At 41.4% G+C, this 20,327-nt stretch overlaps 1 protein-coding gene and 1 pseudogene across 1 annotated transcript in view; one reads left to right on the forward strand and one right to left on the reverse strand.

The window, feature by feature from the left end:
• IDO2 (indoleamine 2,3-dioxygenase 2) overlaps positions 1-20,327 on the forward strand; it is a 53,574-nt gene that overhangs the window by 26,719 nt on the left and 6,528 nt on the right. The window contains exons 8-9 of the mRNA XM_055116032.2: positions 252-369; positions 15,787-15,838. Coding sequence (XP_054972007.1) covers positions 252-369; positions 15,787-15,838 — 170 coding nt within the window. The remainder of the gene's footprint in view (positions 1-251; positions 370-15,786; positions 15,839-20,327) is intronic.
• LOC129398536 (nuclear transcription factor Y subunit beta-like) lies at positions 3,213-8,937 on the reverse strand (annotated as a pseudogene).

Consider the following 20,327-nt stretch of genomic DNA (forward strand, 5'->3'; position numbering starts at 1 on the left):
GCCCTTGGGAGGTGCAAGAAGTAACAGCCAGATGAAATTCCAGAAACACTTACCTAGGGGTCTGTCTGGGAGGTCCCCAGGGAGCTTCTGGCTGTCAGGCCGACCCCACAGTGGATCTAGCTTAGGACGTTCCGAGGAAGCTCTGACAAACTGTCCGGTCCTCCCCTGGGTTCCCACAGTATGAGGCTTACTCTGCCTGCATGGACTTTAAGGGAGTGCTAATAAGTTGTGTACATGAATCTCATCCCTAGGCTCTTGTTCAGGCCACGAATGCTATCTTGCAGCCCAACCAGGAGGCCCTGCTCCAAGCCCTGCAGCGACTGAGACTGTCTATTCAGGACATCACCAAAACCTTAGGACAGATGCATGGTAAGATGCTTCCGAAGCTCCTGAAGGATCCCCCAGGGGTCCTGGGCTCTGCTTAGGGGAAGAGGGCCTGGAGACCAGGCATGTCCTGAAGGGGGTGATAATACATTCATCCACCAGATGACGCTGGTGGACTATCTTTGTTTTAGGTTAAAACACGTATTATCTTGGAGAGCTATTGTCACAGCTTTGTATTCTCCCTCTCCTTCATATTCTCCCATGATTAAGGTGGTTTCCCTTCTGCAGTGGCCAGATATTTCTTAGGCATGTTGAGGTCTTGCCTGAAGCTAGAGAGGAGGGGATGGGATGCACAGTAATGTTGATCGCGCGTGCCCCATCCTGCAGTGTTAGGTACTGCAGAGCAGGTTGTCTACACTCTGTAATGCCCCTTTTATTCTAACCCCCTGTGTTGGTTCCTGAGATGTCTGACCTTGGTTTTAAGCCTTGTCTAATGGATGGCCTGTGTTCCCTTTCTGTAGCTAGGGCAGGCTGAGTTGTCAAAGGTAGGAAAGTTGTCAGAATCAACATGGAGTCACTTGTGTTGAAGAAAAATTTTTAAACCTTGACAAATAGAGCTGGGGAAGGCTACAAAGAGAGAGCTCCCGTGTATAAATGCCTGATAACAAAATCTTTTCCAAAGGACTGAAAAAATCACCACCTTGCACAAAGGCCATCACAACCTTACATACACAAAAAAATACTTACACAACAACATCTGCCCAGCAACTGCCTTTCCAGCATCGGCCTTGTGCCACCCTTTTTATTGATGCTCATAGCCAAGGTTAATGATCTCAAAAGTTATGTAATTGTCCTCATTTTTCCTTTAAAAACCTTTGTCTTCCTTTATCTTTCTGAATACCCACATGGTTTGTTATGGCACACGTATTCCCATTGCAATGCCCTATTCCACAATAAATATCGGTTTCCATTAGGGAGCCTCTCCCTGTTAATCTGCTTAACACAGGCATGGTCAATTATGGGGCGCAACCTTCCTGGACCGGTTACATCTTATTCTGGTTACTGCATTCAGTTTCCAGCATCTGGAAGGCTCTTCAAATTCTTCTCTCAGAGGAATCTGAAGAATGTATGTGCTTAGGAGGATGTGAGAGAGGGGTGTGGTTTCTTAACAAGAGAATATCAGAGTCTAAGTATCATTTTCCCTGAATCTTGCTTCCCTGTAGGAAAGAAAGATTCTGGGAAAAGAGAGTGTTTACAAGAAGCAGGACTGGAGGGAGGGAGAAAGACGCTAGGTACTGCCAAGCTTTATTATCTTGTATTAAAAAAGTAAATATAATTTGTCATCCCAGCCTCTCAGCATTAGTAGAAATCTATCTGAAGTCACAGGATTAGGTATTATCCACTTCCTGGTTTTATAGTTTATATTTGTATTTTCTCTATTTCCTTGAATTTTAATTTTAAAGCCCTCATGATCACATCAGTAGGTCTTCTGCCAAACAGCTCCCTTAAGTTGTATGGTGGCTTTGCCAAGCTGAAATGAGATGAGATGTGTTTTAGCTTTGCCAAGAAAGCCTGAGTCCATCACTTAGGATATCAAGGCTATTAGGGAGATAGTGCAGGTGTCTTCAGATCACATGGATGAGCAAAAGGAAGCAATTTTGGAAGATTATGAGAAACCTTCCACCAGGTCCCAGTGTACGTAGCAGTAAGATGGTACATGCAGTGTCTAACTGTCACAGGCTTTCCTAGGGCTCACTTTCAGACTCACTTCGTTTTTTTTTTTTTTTTTTTGTGAGATGGAGTCTCACTCTGTCGCCCAGGCTGGAGTGCAGTGCCACTGCAACCTCTACCTCCCGGGTTCAAGTGATTCTCTTGGCTCAGTCTCCCTAGTAGCTGGGATTATAGGCATGCACCACCATGCCCGGCTAATTTTTGTATTTTTAGTAGAGATGGGGTTTCGCCATGTTGGCCAGGCTGGTCTCGAACTCCTGACCTCAGGTGATCTGCCTACCTTGACCTCCCAAAGTGCTGGGATTACAGCCGTGAGCCACTGCGCCCAGCTCAGACTCACTTCTTAGGCCCAGGCCAACCCACTGTGTTCTCCTGCTCAGCCTCTGCAGGAGGTCTCATCGTCTAAGGAGGTCCCAGGGCTACCGCCCTTGTTTTCTCAAAAGGCACATTTTCCCACACAGACATAATTTCGTTTCAGTGTTTTACTCCTAGTCACATTCATCTATATGGAGAAATAGCTGAATGGATTGGACTGTGTTTTCTAAAGATGGCCCTGTGCCATCCTGCACGCTCCTCCACAGCGTGGCCTGGGCATTCCTTTCGACCAGGGGTGGACTCTGTGCCCCTACTTGTGATGTACATGTTGCCAATAGAATGTAGTATAGGGGATAGCACAGACTTCTGAGGCAAGACTAGAAGAGGTGATGCAGGTTTAACCTTGTGTCCTGAGCCACTAGGTGAAAAGTCCACCTACCCTGAGATCACTCTGCTGTGCAAACGACACAGGCAAACCACATCAAAGAGCCATGTGTGGGTTCTCCAGTTGGCTTCTGCCCAGGAGTGAAGGTACCTTCAGATGGTTCTAGGCTCCCATCCCAACTTATGTCCTGTCTTGAAGTCTTCCCAACTGGGGCACCAGCCACTGTGGAGCAGAGACAAGCCATTGCCATCTTGTCCTGCCCAGATTCCCCATCAACAGAATATAGTGGTTTTTTCACAACCCTATGTTTGGAGTGGTTTCTATGCAGCAATAGTAACCACAAGAAATAAAGTTACAAAAATAGTAACACACACTAGAACCGCAAGATTTAAGGAATCACCTGAATGCTCCAGTCATTGTCTCTGGTTTGTAATGATAAACTTTCTTCTGCGTGATAAATAGAGCTTGGCTGGACTTTTTCCCTCTGCTTCCATTCCCCAAAATGGAGCGTACCAAACAATTGCTTCTTTCAGAGCCCAGCTTTAGCAAGAGTCATGAGCTCTAATCCCTTCATCCATAAATACTTCCTTTCCAGGCACGTAGAGCCCTTCACACTCAGGGCTGAGTAGAAAATGCCTGTTGCAGACTGCAGTGGCGTTTTGGAGAGCCACCCTCCTGGTACCTGAGTCACTAGTCCTTTGCCCAGCTTTTCTCAGTTTTGTAAAGTGCTCACTTCTGAGTGGAAGACAGAACCAGCCCGGTCTATTTTCATAATCTGCCCCCATAAGGCAGAAGTCCACACGGTACTAGAAACATAACCCTATCTATGTCAGTCTGCCACTGCCTGCCGCCTGTCAACCGTGTGTGTCTGCATCCAGTCCTTCTTTGGAGCTGATTTCCAGAGACTCAGCCAGATCTGAGCTTTCTGACTCATTGGAAGGTTAAACTATTTTCAGACTTTCAAGTGTTGAGATTATTAAGACATGTGTTTTTTTTTTTCTTCTTTTTTTGGCATGCTTACTGATCGCCCCTGTTCTCTAGGAAGTAATGTTCTTCTTGGAAAAGGTGAAGGATATTTTTCTCCCCAAGAAGCCATGGAAATGTTTGCCTTTATTTACTTCCAAATTAACAGAATTTCCAGCTTTTGCTTGACCCATCGGCGCATTGGCAGCGTTAAGAATTTTTTCTTTTAGCAGTAATGAGGAGTTGAAGGGTTTCTTCCTAACCATTTAATGTATGCGTTTAAATCAGGTTTCTTTTTGAGTAAATTGGGGCTAAGCTGTAGTGTGAACTTCTGCTACTGTTCCTTTCTCATTAGTTCACTTGATTTCATGGAAGGAATTTTCCATCTCAGCCTGTGAACTTATTTTGTCTAAACTCAATTGGAAAGTAATTAACACTGAGATTCTTCTTTAATAAATTCTATATGATAATAAAATCATACAAACATCTCTTTATTTTTCTTTTTGACCTAGAAAAGATGTTCACAGGCCAGACCTGGTGGCTGAAGCCTGTAATCCCAGCACACTGAGAGGAAGAGGCGGGTGGATCACATGAGGTCAGTCCGAGGGCAGGGTAGCCAACGTGGTGAAACCCCATCTCCAGTAAAAACACAAAAATTAGCTGGGCATGGTGGCACATGCCTGTAATCCCAGCTACTCAGGAGGCTGAGGCAGGAGAATCACTTGAACCTGGGAGATGGAAGTTGCAGTGAGCCTAGATTCTGCCACTGCACTCCAGCCTGGGCGACAGAGTGAGACTCTGTCCCCAAAAAAATAAATAAATAAAAGATGTTCACAATATATTGTTAAGTGAAAAAAGCAGGCTACATAACTTGCATAATATGAGTGCATTTTAATAAAAATATACATATTTAGCAAAATAAAAGGACAAATGGTATTTATTAAAATATTTACGTTGATTATTTCAACACAGAGGATGATAGTTGATTTTGCTTAACTTCTTCCCTCCTTCTTTTCAATTTGAATTTTCTATAATGAAGATTGTTTCTTTTTCTTTCTTTCTTTTTTTTTTTGAGATGGAGTTTCGCTCTTGTTGCCCAGGCTGGGGTGCAATGGCGCCATCTCGGCTCACCACAACCTCTGCGTCCCAGGTTTAAGTGATTCTTCTGCCTCAGCCTCCCGAGTAGCTAGGATTATATGCGTGTGCCACCACACCCGGCTGATTTTGTATTTTTAGTAGAGACGGGGTTTCTCCATGTTGGTCAGGCTGGTCTCGAACTCCTGACCTTAGGTGATCTGCCCACCTCGGCCTCCCAAAGTGCTGGCATTACAGGAGTGAGCCACCGCGCCTGGACTGATTATTTTTTAAATAGGGTTAGAAAGTGAGGAAGTTACTAAACTCCGATTAGCCCAAATATGCCCCAGAGGGTCCTTCTGGCAGAGTAAATGTCTCGGTTCAGCCTGAATCTGGGAAATTGTTCCTACGGTTCAGCCTGAATCTGGGAAATTGTTCCTACCTTATAAACTGGAGTATCCTTCAGAAATGACATTTACTCAAACTTCCTTTTAGGCAGACTGCATAATAGCAATTTTTAATATTAACCATTTAAAAAAAACCTTCAGATTAATTAACACCAAAAGAATAATTGGGAAAATACAACTCCTCACTTTAAAAAAGAAACAACCAAAGTAAATACTAAAAAATTATATGATGTTATATTATCTAAGCTTAGTTTACTGCAAAGATCAAGAGCACACTACTAGTTGACGGCCTCTATTCACACTGTTCACAGCCCTCGCTCGCTTCTCCAGCCATTCACTCACTCATGCAAAAGGTCTGTACACACAATGATGCCTGATGGTATAATAGGAACCTTAACATTTCAATTAAAAGGCAAAATGAGGACACTTACCATCAGCCTATAAAATTATCCTTATTCTTATTCTTCTTCTCCTCCTCCCTCTCCTCCTCCTCTTCTTCTTCTTCTTCTTTTTTTTTTTTTTTGAGATGGAGTCTTGCTCTGTTGCCCAGGCTGGAGTGCAGTGGCGTGATCTCGGCTCACTGCAACCTCTGCCTCCCAGGTTCAAGCAATTCTCCTGCCTCAGCCTCCCAAGTAACTGGGATTACAGGTGCATGCCACGACGCCCGGATAATTTTTTGTATTTTTACTAGGGATGGGGTTTCACCATGTTGGCCAGGCTAGTCTCTAACTCCTGACCTCAAGTGATCCACCTGCCTCGGCCTCCCAAAGTGCTGGGTGTGGGCGGCAAGCCACCCAGGTGCCAAGGCAAGAGACAGAGGGCACAAGCTGTTCCAGTATAATGAGGAAAATATACAGAATAAGAATAGTTATACTAGAAATAGATTATAGATATGATTACATATGAATATCATTCTTCATTAGTTTGTAGCACTACTCTTTATTCCAGTATTATAATAATCTTTGCTCTACAATTACAACCTAGGAAAAACCAGGCCATAAAGAGATAGGAGCTAAAGGGACAGGGTGAGAAGTGACCAGAAGACAAGAGTGTGAGCCTTCTGTTATGCCCGGACAGGGCCACTAGAGGGCTCCTTGGTCTAGCGGTAACGCCAGCGTCTGGGAAGATGCCTGTCGCCTAACGGACCGTGGTCTAGCGGTAGCGTCAGTGCCTAGAAAAGGCACTCTTTTTAAATATACTTTTTATTTTTGTTTAATCTTCCCTGATTTCCTATAGATCTGAGATATGTCATGCTTATTTTCATTGCTATATAAAAATCTCAATAAACTTTATACCTAAGAGTAAAAAAAAAAAAAAAAAAAAAGAAAAGAAAAGGCGCTCGTTACTTAGCAGACCGGGAAAGGGAGTCTCCCTTTCTCCAGGGGAGTTAGAGAAGACTCTGCTCCACCACCTCTTGTGGAGGGCCTGACATGAGTCAGGCCTGCCTGCAGTCATCTGGAGGCCTAACCGTCTCCCTGTGATGCTGTGCTTCAGCGGTCACGCTCCTAGTCCTGAACACCTGGCTCCGCCTTTTAGATAGCAGTAGCAGAATTAGTGAAAGTACTAAAAGTCTTTGAAATGCAGAAGTAATGGCGTAAGCTGTCACCTCTCTCTCTCCGCCTCAGCTGCCAAACAGGGAAGGGTCCCCTGTCCAGTGGACACGTGACTTGCGTGACCTTACCTGTCATTGGAGACGACTCATACTCCTTACCCTGCCCCTTGCCTTGTATCTAATAAATAACAGCTCAATCTGGCATTTGGGGCCACTACCGGTCTCCGCATCTTGGTGGTAGTGGTCCCCCGGGCCCAGCCGTCTTTTATTCTATCTCTTTGTCTTGTGTCTTTATTTCTACGATCTCTTGTCTCCGCACTCGAGGAGAAAAACCCACAGACCCTGTAGGGCTGGCCCCTACAGCTGGGAATTACAGGCATGAGCCACCGCATCCAGCCTAAAATTCTTCTGAAGGATAATAATATAGTACTTGAAGATACGGTTTGAAAAAAATTATACTAAATGAAAGGGCACCATTTTACAAGCACTAGAACTACATTAAACTTAAATGAATTCCAACACTCTTAATAATGTAACTCAAAAACAAGTCTAGTGTTAACAAAAGCTCCAATAACTAAAACTACATTAACAGGCACAATGAACATTGTAAACGCCGCTAATTGGCACCAAGTTTAATAGGGCAGACAATATTTTCTTCTGCATTCACACTTACTCAGTTACACTGTTGAAAAATGGTGCTGCTCAAGCTATGAATGCTTTACAAAAGAAATCATTTTAATAAATACAGTAAATGCTAAAACTCTAGCTAAACTATCATGCAAGATATACAACCAAGACAAATACAAATTCGTAATACAAGCAACTTGCATTCAAAATGAACTCTACCACTATATTTTATTAAAAGGGCAGACTTTATGAATTAACCCAGCTGCTTCCTGAATTACAAAAGTGGCATGACTCAATATGAAAATAAGAAACTGTCTACAAATTTCTGACAGTAATAAATTGTAATATACAATACATGCAGGAGTCTTACGGAAGAATAAACTCTCCTAGGAAACAAAAATATTTTATACTTTTAAAATCTAAAGTAAAAAAAAAAGAAATCATTGCCAGATGCGGTGGCTCATGCCTGTAATCTAAGCACTTTGGGAGGCCAAGGCAGGATCGCTTGAGCCCAGGAGTTTGAGACCAGCCTGGGCAACATAGCAAAACCCCATCTCTACAAAAAAATACAAAAATTAGATGGGAATGGTGGTGAGCGCCTGTGGTTCCAGCTACCCAGGAGGCTGAGGTGGGAGGATGCACCTCAAGGCTGCAATGAGCCAAGGTCACACCATTGTACTGAAGCCTGGGGACAGAGTGAGACCCTGTCTCAATAAATAAATAAATAAATAAATAAATAAATAAATATCTTTTATGAAAAAGATTCTCTAGTCAGAATTAACACCTCAACTAGCCAAACATCAGGAAGTTACATTACAGCTACTTAATACACAAAGGGACACATTTTCACCAGTCGTTGTCTTCTGATATTTCTATTCCAGAATCACACACTCTCACTTCCCTACACTGCCCATCCCATCATTTCTTCAGAGCATGGAAACAGAATTTGTTGAACACCAGAAATCTCTTGCTATGGTGGTACATAAGTCATAACATTTGTTGTTGCCCAGCAGCAGGTATGAAGCCGGCTGGTGACTGGCTAGCAAATGCCTATTCTGTGAGCTCCTCACTTAGCCCATCTGTAGCTCTGACTTCTCCACCAAGTCCCTTCTCTCCTTTCACAGCCTTTCTGAGTTTCTGAGGGATAATTTCAGAGGTTCCACGTAAGTGTCGAAGCCTATGGTAGACATGGCAAAGTGAAAATCCTCTCCACTGGCCATTTCCATTTCTCTTGGGGGCATCTTTCACTTGCCTCAGGTGTTATAAAGCTGATGAACACACGTACACGTTGTTTAACACTTTCTTGGCCATTTCCCATTTGAGATATGGCATGTTTCATTATCCTAGTGACATGTGCAATCAAAAAATATATATTTTGTTCTCTGCAACTTTCTTTTGAAAAATGTATATTTGAACAAAATATACATTTTTTGTATCTTCATGACCATTCATGCTGTCCTCACTGTCATCATGAGGCTCTATAACATAATGACTCCTCCAGTGCAGTCTTCGGAAATTCCCTGTGCAGAAGCACGTGTCATACAGCAGTCCCCATTCATCTCCAGTGCAGCTCTAGCTGGCTCCCATGTCTGATCAGCTGTTTGGTTGGACAGAAAATGACTGCAAGGGAATCAGTTCCAGTGTGGAGCTCTGTTTGCAGAACTCAGACTCCCCTCCCTCCCATGTTAATGCTTTTTTTATTCTTCATTTTTTTTTTTTTTTTTGACAGAGTCTGATTCTGTCACCCAGGCTGGAGTGCAATGCTATGATCTCGGCTCACTACAACCTCTGCCTCCCTGGTTCAAGCAATTCTCCTGCCTCAACTTCCCGAGTAGCTGAGATTACAGGTGCGCACCACCACATCCCACTAATTTTTTTGTATTTTTAGTAGAGACGGGGTTTTGCCATGTTGCCAAGGCTGGTGTCAAACTCCTGAGCTCAGGAAATCCACCTTCCTCAGCCTCCCAAAGTGCTAGGATTACAGGCGTGAGCCACCATGCCCAGCCCCATGTTAATGCTTCTAAAGTTTGTCCTCACTCCTTTAGAAATTCCTTCAGTACATCCTTTAAGATTTCCTCTAGTGAGTGTCTGCTGGTGGTAAACTCTCCCCTCTAAAAGTTGCCTTATTTCTCCTCAATTCCTGAAGGATATTTTTGCTAGCAGCTATATTCTTTTAGATGTTGAATATATCAGTACAAAAGCTTCTGGTTTCCATGGTTGCTATTGAGATGTTAGCTGTCGGTTTATCTTTCTCCCCTGACTATGTGTACCTGTTTCTCTGTATCTGTCTACTTTTTGGGTTGCTCAGTTTATTGGCCTTGGGCTTCATTCTGCTGCTGCTTCTTTTTTTTTTTTTTGAGATGGAGTCTTCCACTGTTGCCCAGGCTGGAGTGCAGTGGTGCAATCTTGGCTCAATGCAACCTCTGCCTCTCGGTTCAAGCGATTCTCCTGCCTCAGCCTACCGAGTAGCTGGGATTACAGGCACCTGCCAACACGCCAGGCTAATTTTTGTATTTTTAGTAGAAATAGGATTTCACTATGTTGGCCAGGCTGGTCTCAAACTCTTGACTTCAGGTGATCCACCCGCCTCAGTCTCCCAAAGTGCTAAGATTACAGGCCTGAGCCACCACGCCTGGCCACAATTTTTAAACTTTTTATTTTTACAGGCACCTGCCAACATGCACAACTAATTTGTATTTTTAGTAGAAACAGGATTTCACTGTGTTGGCCAGGCTGGTCTCAAACTCTTGACCTCAGGTCATCCACCACCTTGGTCTCCCAAAGTGCTAGGATTACAGGCGGGAGCCACCACGCCTGGCCAAAATTGTTAAACTTTTTATTTTCTTCCTCAAGAGGATGAGAAGAAAGGTCAATTGTAAGCTTTAGAAGTCTTGCCCAATAGCCAATCTGAGAACATTCTCCGTAAACATTCACCAGAGGCAGCCAGTGACCATGGGATACTTTTGGTGAGAGGAATTGATTGCTGGGGTCAGGAATGGGAGGAAAGCATACTTCTCATTAGATACCTTGTTGAACTTCATAAATTGTGTGCCAAATGCATGTCTTACCTAGACTTCATAAATTAATTTCTTTAAAAATAATCAAAGATAATTTTTTAAAGACTTATTTAATTTAAGATGATTATAAAACATCCAGTATACTTTCACTATTAAAAAAGTAAGTATTCCTGTCCGGGCTTGGTGGATCACACCTGTAATCCCAGCACTCTGGGAGGCTGAGGTGGTCGGATCATGAGGTCAAGAGATTGAGACCATCCTGGCCAATATGATGAAACCATGTCTCTCCTAAAAATACAAAAACTAGCTGGGCGTAGTGGCGTGCCTGTAATCCTAGTTACTCAGGAGGCTGAGGCAGGAGGATCGCTTGAACCCAGGAGGCGGAGGTTGCAGTGAGCTGAGATCGTGCCACTGCACTCCAGTGTGGCAACAGAGTGAGACTCCATCTTCGAAAAAAAAAAAAAAGTATTCCTAAACAGCATATTATCATGATATATTATTTTGTTTTGTAGGGTTTTGAACCTTGTCTAAAAAGAATTAAAATGTATGAATTTCTTCCTGCAATTTCCCTATTTCACTAAGGGTCATTCACATTGGTCATATAGACATAGCACATTTTCACCACTATATAGCAGCATTTTGTACAAATAGACTACAATTTACTTATTCTGCACTTATTTCTGTTTGTTTGTTTTGAGTTTGTTTGTTTTGCTATGAAAAGCAATATCATTACATATATTCATGCCCATAGCTACAAGTTTACATATTTCAGGTTTTCTGTAGGGTGGACACCAGGGAGTTGAATTGTTCAACAGGACTTTACATTCATCTTTAGTTTTATTGGCCAACACCAAATTGTTCTTCACAATGTTTGAACTAAGTTGAAATTCCACCTCCCCATCACATTTAGTTTTGTCAACTTCATTTCTTCATTCACTAATTCATTCATTCAGTCTTTTGTTTATTTGTTTATTGCCAGTCTGATAGGTGTATAGTGGTGCTTCATCATGGTTTTACTTTGCATTTCTCTGATTTCCTTTTTAAATTTTTAAAAAATTATTTTTATGTAGAAACAAGGTCTCGCTACATGGCCCAGGCTGGTCTTGAACTCCTGGCTTCAAATGATCCTCCCACCTTGGCCTTTCAAAGTACCGAGATTGATTATAGGCGTGTGCCACTGTGGCCAGCTGATTTCCCTGATTTCTGATGAGTTAACAATCTCTTCTTTCTCTCTCTCTCTCTCTGTGTATACAGGTACTCACCATTCGTGCCTATTTTCTGTAAAATATGTGGCTTTCCTCATTTTTTTTTTTTTTTTGAGGCAGAGTCTCGCTCTGTTGCAGGCTAGAGTGCAGTGGTGCGATCTTGGCTCACCACAACCTCCACTTCCCGGGTTCGAGCAATTCTTCTGCCTCAGCCTTCAGAGTAGCTGGGACTACAGGCGTGCACCACCATGCCCAGCTAATTTTTGTATTTTTAGTAGAGATTGGGTTTCACTATGTTGGCCAGACTGGTCTCAAACTCCTGACCTTGTGATCTGCCCGCCTCAGCCTCCCAAAGTGCTGGGATTACAGGACTGAGCCACTGCGCCCAGCCATCTTTCCTCATTTGTATACTAATTAGGCTTTTATCTTACTTGTTTTTTTTAAATGTTTTTTGTACACTCTGAAGGCTGATTTTTGTTAATTGTATGTGTTGCATTTTTTATGGTTTGTCTTATGCCTTTTGAAAGTAAAAGTTCTTAATTTAAATATAGCCAACCTATAAATCATTTGTGAAAGTCTGTGGTTTAAGAGGTCTTGAATAAGAAATTATCCCATCATCATAAGTCATAAATACTTTTTTGTTGTTGTTGAGACAGAATCTCGTTTTGTTGTCCAGGCTGGAGTGCAGTGGCTTGATCTCAGCTCACTGCAACCTCTGCCTCCTGGGTTCAGCAATTCTCCTGCCTCAGCCTCCCAAGTAGCTGTGATAATAAGCATGTGCCACCACACCAGTCTAATTTTTGTATTTTTAGTGGAGACAGGATTTCATCATGTTGGCCAGGCTGGTCTCAAACTCCTGACTTCAAGTGATCCACCTGTCTCAGCCTCCCAAAGTGCTGGTATTATAGGTGTGAACCACCATGCCTGGCCCATAAATACATTTTTATGTATTTTCTTCTAAAGTTGTTTTGTCTTTCACTTTTTAGTTTTTAATTCACATATAATTACTACTTGCTACTTATAATTATCTGTAAGTAGTATGAGATGAGAAATAAATTGTATTTCCCTTCTATGGATAAGCACAAACCTGCAGTATTAGCACAGTCTTATGTCAGATTTTCTAAAATGAATGGGTGTGTTTTCTAGGCTCTCTGTTCTGTTTCATTATCTGTCTTTTCCTGCAACGATATCATCTGCCTTAAAAACTCTAGCCTTGTGGTATTCCTCATTTTCAAGTAGAGCAAACCCCGTCACCTTGCTTTTCTCCTCCAGCATCGCTTGTGCTATCCTGGACTAAGACCTTCATAATAGACTGTTAGAATCATCTAGCCAAGTTCCATTTTAAAAATCTATGTTGGAGCTGGGCACAGTGGCTCACGCCTGTAATCCCAGCACTTTGGAAGACTGAGGAGGGCAAATCACTTGAGGTCAGGAGTTGGAGACCAGCCTGACGAAACCCCGTCTCTACTAAAAATACAAAAATTAGCTGGACGTTGGGCACTTGAATTCTAGCTACTCAGGAGGCTGAGGCAGGAGAATTGCTTGAACCCGGCAGGCGGGGGGTGCAGTGAGCTGCGATCATGCCACTGTACTCCAGCCTGGGTGACAGAGTGAGGCTCCATCTCCAAAAATAAATAAATAAATAAATAAATAAAATAAAATATCTATGTTGGAAATTTTGTACAAATTTTATTAAATGTCTACATTAATTTGGAGAAAAATGACTTGATTTTGATTATCCAATATTTCTGTATTATGAATAAGGCAAAAAGAGAGGCAGAGAATAGCATAAAATAATAACTAAAATTCCTGGGTAAACCACCTCAAATCATTTCTTCATATGGCTCAATATTCTTTTGTCACATGGCCTGAAATATATCCAGACAGAGAACTCTTCTCTTCAATACATTTCTTCTTTTAGGTATTCATATTGAGTTTTCCTGTCCATGAACATGGTATAAGAGAGTATATCTCTTCAGGAGGCCAAGGCGGGTGGATCACCTGAGGTCAGGAGTTTGAGACCAGCCTGGCCAACATCGCAAAGTCCCATCTCTACTAAAAACCCAAGAATTATCCAGGTGTGGTGACACATGCCTGTAGTCCCAGCTACTCAGGATGCTGAGGCAGGAGAATTGCTTGAACCCAGGAGGCGGAGGTTGCAATGAGCCAAGATCATGCCATTGCACTCCAGCCTGGGTGACAGAGCGAGACTCCATCTCAAAAAAAAAAAAAAAAAAATTAAAACAAATGAAAAAAAGAGAATATATCCTTTCATTTACTAGTTTTTCTTCAATTTCTTTCAAGATAAAGGGCTTACCTATCTTCTGCTTTATTCATAGTTACTTGATATTTTTGTTTCTAATAAATATGGAGTCTGTCTATTTACCTGCCTCTTACCTGTTCATTGCCAGTTTCAAAAATGATGTTGGTATTTGAATATTAACCTTAAATCTAGCACCTTGGTAAACACTATTATTCATTCTAATAATTATCAGTAGATTATATGTGTTTTCTATTCATAAATCATATTGTTTGAGTAGCATGCTTTGCTTCTTCATTTATAAAATTTACAACTTTTATTTCTTTTTAATAATTTTTTTCTTATTCTCCTGGCTAGGACCTCTAACACAGTATTGAGTGGAAGTGCTGATCCTTGTTTAGTTTCACATTTGAAAAAAGATTGCTTTTACTATTTCACTGTTAAGTATAATATGCACCATAGGCTTTCTGTGGATTCCTTTTATCCATTTAAGAATATCCCTTATTCCTAATTAGCTGAAGTTTTCTGCATGTTTGTTTTAATCATGAGTGGATTTCTTTTACATCTATTGAAATCATTTTACATAGAAGATATTTCACACCTATTGAAATGGTCATTTCACTTTTCCTTCTTTAATATGTTAAGTTGGGCAAAATATTAAAGTATCACCTGTCATTCTGCTTCAGCAAAAAGTAGTAGTGTCTTAGCAGTATTGGTGAAAAGACAGCATCAAATAAAAAAGATGTAGAAGTAGGATCCAGTAAAAATCTAGCGCATAGGGCATTGTCACATGTAAGCAGACAGAATGTGACACCACCAAGGAGCATCTGAAGGGCTGGAGGCTGAAGGAAGACATGAGTCACCCAGGCTCATGGACGCTTCAGAGAAATTAGGGAGCAGGAAGAAGAAATAGGATCAAAGACTACGTATGTTGGTTGGAAAAGGAAGTTGATGGTATGGAGATGTTATTATTTAGGTCTCACATAAAAGATGTAGATAAATAGGTAGATAGATAGGTAGATAGATAATAGATAGATAGATAGATAGATAGATAGATGATAGATAGATAGATGATAAATAGATGTTGTTATTTAGGCCTCACATAAAGATGTAGATAGATTAGACAGATAGATAGATAGATAGATAGATAGATAGATAGATAGATAGATAGATAGATAATCTCAGAAACAGAGACACAGTGATCTCAGTAAGATAGACATATGCCAGGTGACAGAATTCAGAGGGGTCCCACTACGTGAAAACAATAGAACAACCTTCAAAAGTTGATGAAAAGAAATTTAGTACAAATAAGAGGGCAGGCTTCCTTACATAGAAGTTAGTAAACTGGAAGAATCAGTTATCCTCAAACATTGGAATAGATAAAAAATAGTTGTTTATATTAATGAAGGTAGCTAAACATGATGCTCAGTGAACCTGTCTCTGACCTAGTGTGGCAATCCCTGGGCAAGGGACACTTGCTCCGCTCTTGCATCCTTCACTGAATATTCAGACCTTCGGTTAAGCATCGGTGAATTTTGTTTTCATCTCTTGTGAAAACCTTGAGAGAGGTAATTCTCTCTGCTTTTCTTCTTTTCCCTTCCTTCATTTTCTCAAACATTGCCTGTTTAAAATACGAAATTTTAAAAGATGGCCTTGTTCTCTTTTTTGTTGTTATTATTAAGTACAGAGAAAGGAAGAACCACAAATAGCAAAGGGCAACATATGGAATAGTTTAGAAGTTCCGGGAGCACCCATGAGGGCAACTGCAGAAGAGAACATTCTATCCCCTGTTGCTGCAGCTTTCATTCCAGGTCTCCATGCATATCAGATAGGGAAGGAACTCTGGGAGAGCAGCAGGGCCCATGCACATGTAACCAATTGCTTTCTTTGCCTGTAGTAAAGTTCACATTTTGATTGCTTCTCCAGATTATGTAGATCCAGACATATTTTATGCAGTCATCCGGATCTTTCTCTCTGGGTAAGTATAGTTCAGTGTGAAGTCTCTGTAGCATTGACTGCATGTATAAGGGGACGAAGAGACAGAAGCTTCCTAGCGTAAGAAACATACCAAGTGACTCTTGCTAGGGATCCACTCTCAGGTAAAAGAAGTGGAATACCATCTGCACAACAAATAACACTGAGGGCTAAATATTTCAGTTAAGAGTGTTTGTTCCTAGGGAGTTCAGATCCATTTATATTCACTTTTCTTAGAATCCTAGCTCAATGACAGAAGAAGAAAAACACAGTATGTCACTCACACAGTTCTATCACTTACATCTACTTTTTCTTCTTATTATTAAGGCAGGTAGAAGGCTGGGGAGTGTAGTATAGAGTTGGATAGCATCGAAGCTTTCTTCTAAAGTTCCTGGAAGAGCTACTCTATGGTTTGAATGAATGTGTCCCTCCAAAATTCATATGTTAAAACCTAATTGTGATGGTGAGGTATTCGAAGGTGGGGCCTCTGGGAGGTGATTATGTCTCCTCTGAGAGGAGAAGACAATCCCCATGAGTGGAACTAATGCCCTTATAAAGGGGCTGGAGGGAGTTCACTTGGCCCTTTTTGCTCCTTTTTTCTTCCATTCCTTGTCCCTTCCACTATGTGAGGACACAGGAGTTGAGGCATTACCTCGGATGTGGAGACCAGGCCCTCACCAGACAGTGAACTTGCCAGCACCTTGATCTTGGACTTCCCAGCCTCCAGAACTGTGAGAAATACATTTCTGTAATGGGTAGTCCCCAACTCAATACGGTTTGACTTACCATTTTTTGACTTTATGTTGGTGCAAAAGCATACATATTCAGTAGAAACTACTTTGAGTACCCATACAACCATTCTGTTTTTCACATTCAGTACAGTATTTAATACATTCCATAACATATTCAACATGTTGACATAAATAAGCTTTGCGTTAGGTGATTTTGCCCAACTGTGGGCTAATGTAAGTGTTCTGAGCACATTTAAGGGCAGCTAGGCTAAGCTAAGGTGTTTGGTAGGTCAGATGTATTAAATGCATTTTTTGTCTTACGATATTTTCAACTTACGTTGGGTTTATCAGGATGTAACCCATTGTGAATTAAGGAACATCTGTATTTACAAATTACCCAGTCCAATGTATTTTGTTGTAGCAACAGGAACAAACTAAGACACTACCCCAAACCATTTTTTTCGTATTTTCTGAGTACTCTTCTTTTGTCACATGGCTTGAAATTTCTTCACATAGAGAACTCTACTATTATTTTATTCTATTTTATTTTATTTTTGAGACAGAGTCTTGCTCTTTTCACCCAGGCTGGAGTGCAGTGGTGCCATCTTGGCTCACGGCAACCTCTGCCTCCTGGATTCAAACTACTCTCCTGCCTCAGCCTCCCAAGTAGCTGGGATTACAGGTGGCTGCCACCAAGCCTGGCTAATTTTTGTATTTTTAGTAGAGACGGAGTATTGCCATGTTAGTCAGGCTGGTCTCGAACTCCTGACCTCAGGTGATCTGCCCACCTTGGCCTCCCAAAATGTTGGGATTACAGGCTTGAGCCACCACGCCTGGCCGATAACTCTACTTTTAGATACTCTCTTTGCTTAAACAAATTAGGCATTCCTTCCTTGACATGTTTTAATCAGATTGCCTTCCTATTAACTTTGGAAATTAAGAGTTTCTGGTTTGTTTTTGTTTAATTTTTAAACAGTGAAAAATGAAAGGTGGAGGCAATGGCTGGATGAGGTGAATATATCAAATAGATATCATCTAGTGGGCCATCTTATTAACTAGGAGACACCTGAAGTGCTATCAATAGAAATAATCTGAAGCTGTGTCTGGATACAGCAAGAGACATGCAAATGCTAAAAATCTATATTATTACATTGGTGCAAGGACAGAGTAGCAACACATATCAAGTATTTTCTCCAGATTGGGTGGGTTTGACGTGTGAAGCACTTCAAACAGAGTCCAGCCTGGGAGGGAGTGGGGAGGGAATCCTCCTTGTAGAGGGTACGGAGTGGAAGCAAGAAGGTTTCCAAGATTGAGAGTAATGGGTGTATGGTTTATGGGGGAAAGGGAAAACAAAAAGAAGGGTGCAGAAATGGAGCTGGGAGTGTGTTTTAGTATTTAGGCTTTCTCTGTATACCTTTGATAGGATTAGAAAAAGAAAAATGGACCATTTTTAAAAATTTCATGCTACCACATAGCAGGCTTATACTATAGATGCAGAAACAGACTGGGATTTAGGAAGCACCCCAATTCTGGAAAATCCCTTTTTGCTTCACATTGCTCTCTAAATCTGTATGTTTTCCCTTGTTATGTAACAATTTACCACAAATGTAGCAGCTTAAAACAATATGCATTCATTGTTTCACAATTCTGTAAGTCGGAATCATAGGCAAGCTCAACCGACTTTTCCATTTAGGGTCGCAAAAGGCCGAAGTCAATTTATCTATTGGGCTGGGCTCTTAACTGAAGATCTGGGGAAGAATTCCCTTCAAAACTCATTTAGGTTGTTGTCAGAATTCAGTGTTTTGTGGTTCTAGAACTGAGATCTGTTTCCTTGTTGGCTGTCAGACAGGAGCTGCTCTCAGCTTCTTGAGGCATCCAGTATTCCTTGTCATGTGTTTTTTTTTTTCCATCTCAGCACTGGCACTTTTTTTTTTTTTTTTTTGAGACAGAGTCTTGCTTTGTCACCCAGGCTGGAGTGCAGTGGCACGATCTCGGCTCACCACAACCTCCATCTCCCGGGTTCAAGTGATTCTCCTGCCTCAGCCTCCTGAGTAGCTGGGATTACAGGCACCCGCCACCAGCCGGGCTGATTTTTGTATTTTTCATAGAGATGTGGTCTCACCATGTTGGCCAGGCTGGTCTTGAACTCCTGACCTCAAGTGATCCTCCCACTTCAGCCTCCCAAAGTGCTGAGATTACAGGCATGAGCCATCATGCCTAGCCAGCACTGACAATCCTAATCCTTCTAGCACTTTGATTCCTTCTCACCTCTCCTTCTGCCTCTAGCCAGAGAAAACTCTCTGATTTTAAAGGTCTTATGTGATTAGATTCAGCTTACCTAGGTAATTCAAGATAACTCCCTATGTCAAGGTCAACTGATTAATAACCTTAATTACACCTGCAAAGTCCCCTTTGCCATAATATATCATACTGACAGACATGCTATAGCATAATACTAATAGTTCTAAGAATTATGATAAGAATCTTGGAAAACCATTTTTAGAATTATACCTACCACAGTATCCTTCAAGGGATAAATTGATTCTACTTCTTCTTTATGTCAGAAGCATCTGATGAGGATGAACTATATATTCTGAAATCCCCATGATTAGATGTGTACTAGAAGGTGATTTTACTTTCATTAAAATAAATTCGGAGTCATTGACACATTTTATCTTTGATTTACATAAATGCCTCCCCTCTGTTTCTTACCCTCAAAATATTTCCCATGTAGCTAAGTGGCCAGTACCGAATCCTACATGCATTAATAAGTGTAGATGGACAAAAATATCTGGATTACTGAGAATTCCCATTAGCATTGTCTTGAAAAATGTAAATTTGCTTTTTTGTTCTTGATTTATCCTATTTTTGATTTATTATTTATATTTATTTATTTATTTATTTATTTTTAGATGGAGGTCTCGCTTTGTCGCCCAGGCTGGAGCGCAATGGCACAATCTTGGCTCACTGCAACCTCTGCCTCCCAGGTTCAAGAGTTCCTCCTGCCTCAGCCTCCCAAGTAGCTGGGACTACAGGCACCTGCCACAGTGCCCGGCTAATTTTTGTATTTTCAGTAGAGACAGGGTTTTGCCATGTGGGCCAGGCTGTTCTTGAACTCCTGACCTCAGGTGATCTGCCCACCTTGGTCCCCCAAAGTGCTGGGATTACAGACATGAGCCACCACACCTGGCCTTTTTGCTTACTTTTTAAAAAACATTTTTATTTAGGAGAATGGAGATATTTCATGTGTAGATGACACATATTCATTCCCTTTAGTTCCCACTCACATTCAATTTCTTGAGGAAGTTAGCCTTTGCAAAAAAAAAAAAAAAGTCATCTCGTTTTTTTTCCCCACTAAAACTTCTCATTTTCTTGGGGTTGCTAGAAAGTTGCTACAAGAAAGGCTAAAAATAATTGTGCCTACAGATATTTGAAAGGAAAATAGTTCCTCTTTTTTCACAGTAGCAGCTTGGACCTGAGAATGTATGGGAGCAATATTTGGGCTGCTCAAAGAAACACAATTTCCCTTCCTCAGACTAGAATTACCAACCTAGAGAACATGAGTTTTGAAAGTAGATGTGCTTCTTTTATCTTTTTGGACTTGTATGCTGGTGTTTTCTCTGTCACCTTTACTGTGGAAATCCACTTCAGGGTGAGGCACTGAAAGCAGATTGATTAATGTCTCTTGGCCATTTGAGACATTGGATGGCTCTTTTAAGTTGGCCACGTTCTTTCAAGAACTATGCTTGGGTCTACATATTC

The sequence above is a fragment of the Pan paniscus genome, chromosome 7, assembly GCF_029289425.2.
Source record: "Pan paniscus chromosome 7, NHGRI_mPanPan1-v2.0_pri, whole genome shotgun sequence".
Lineage (NCBI taxonomy): Eukaryota > Metazoa > Chordata > Mammalia > Primates > Hominidae > Pan > Pan paniscus.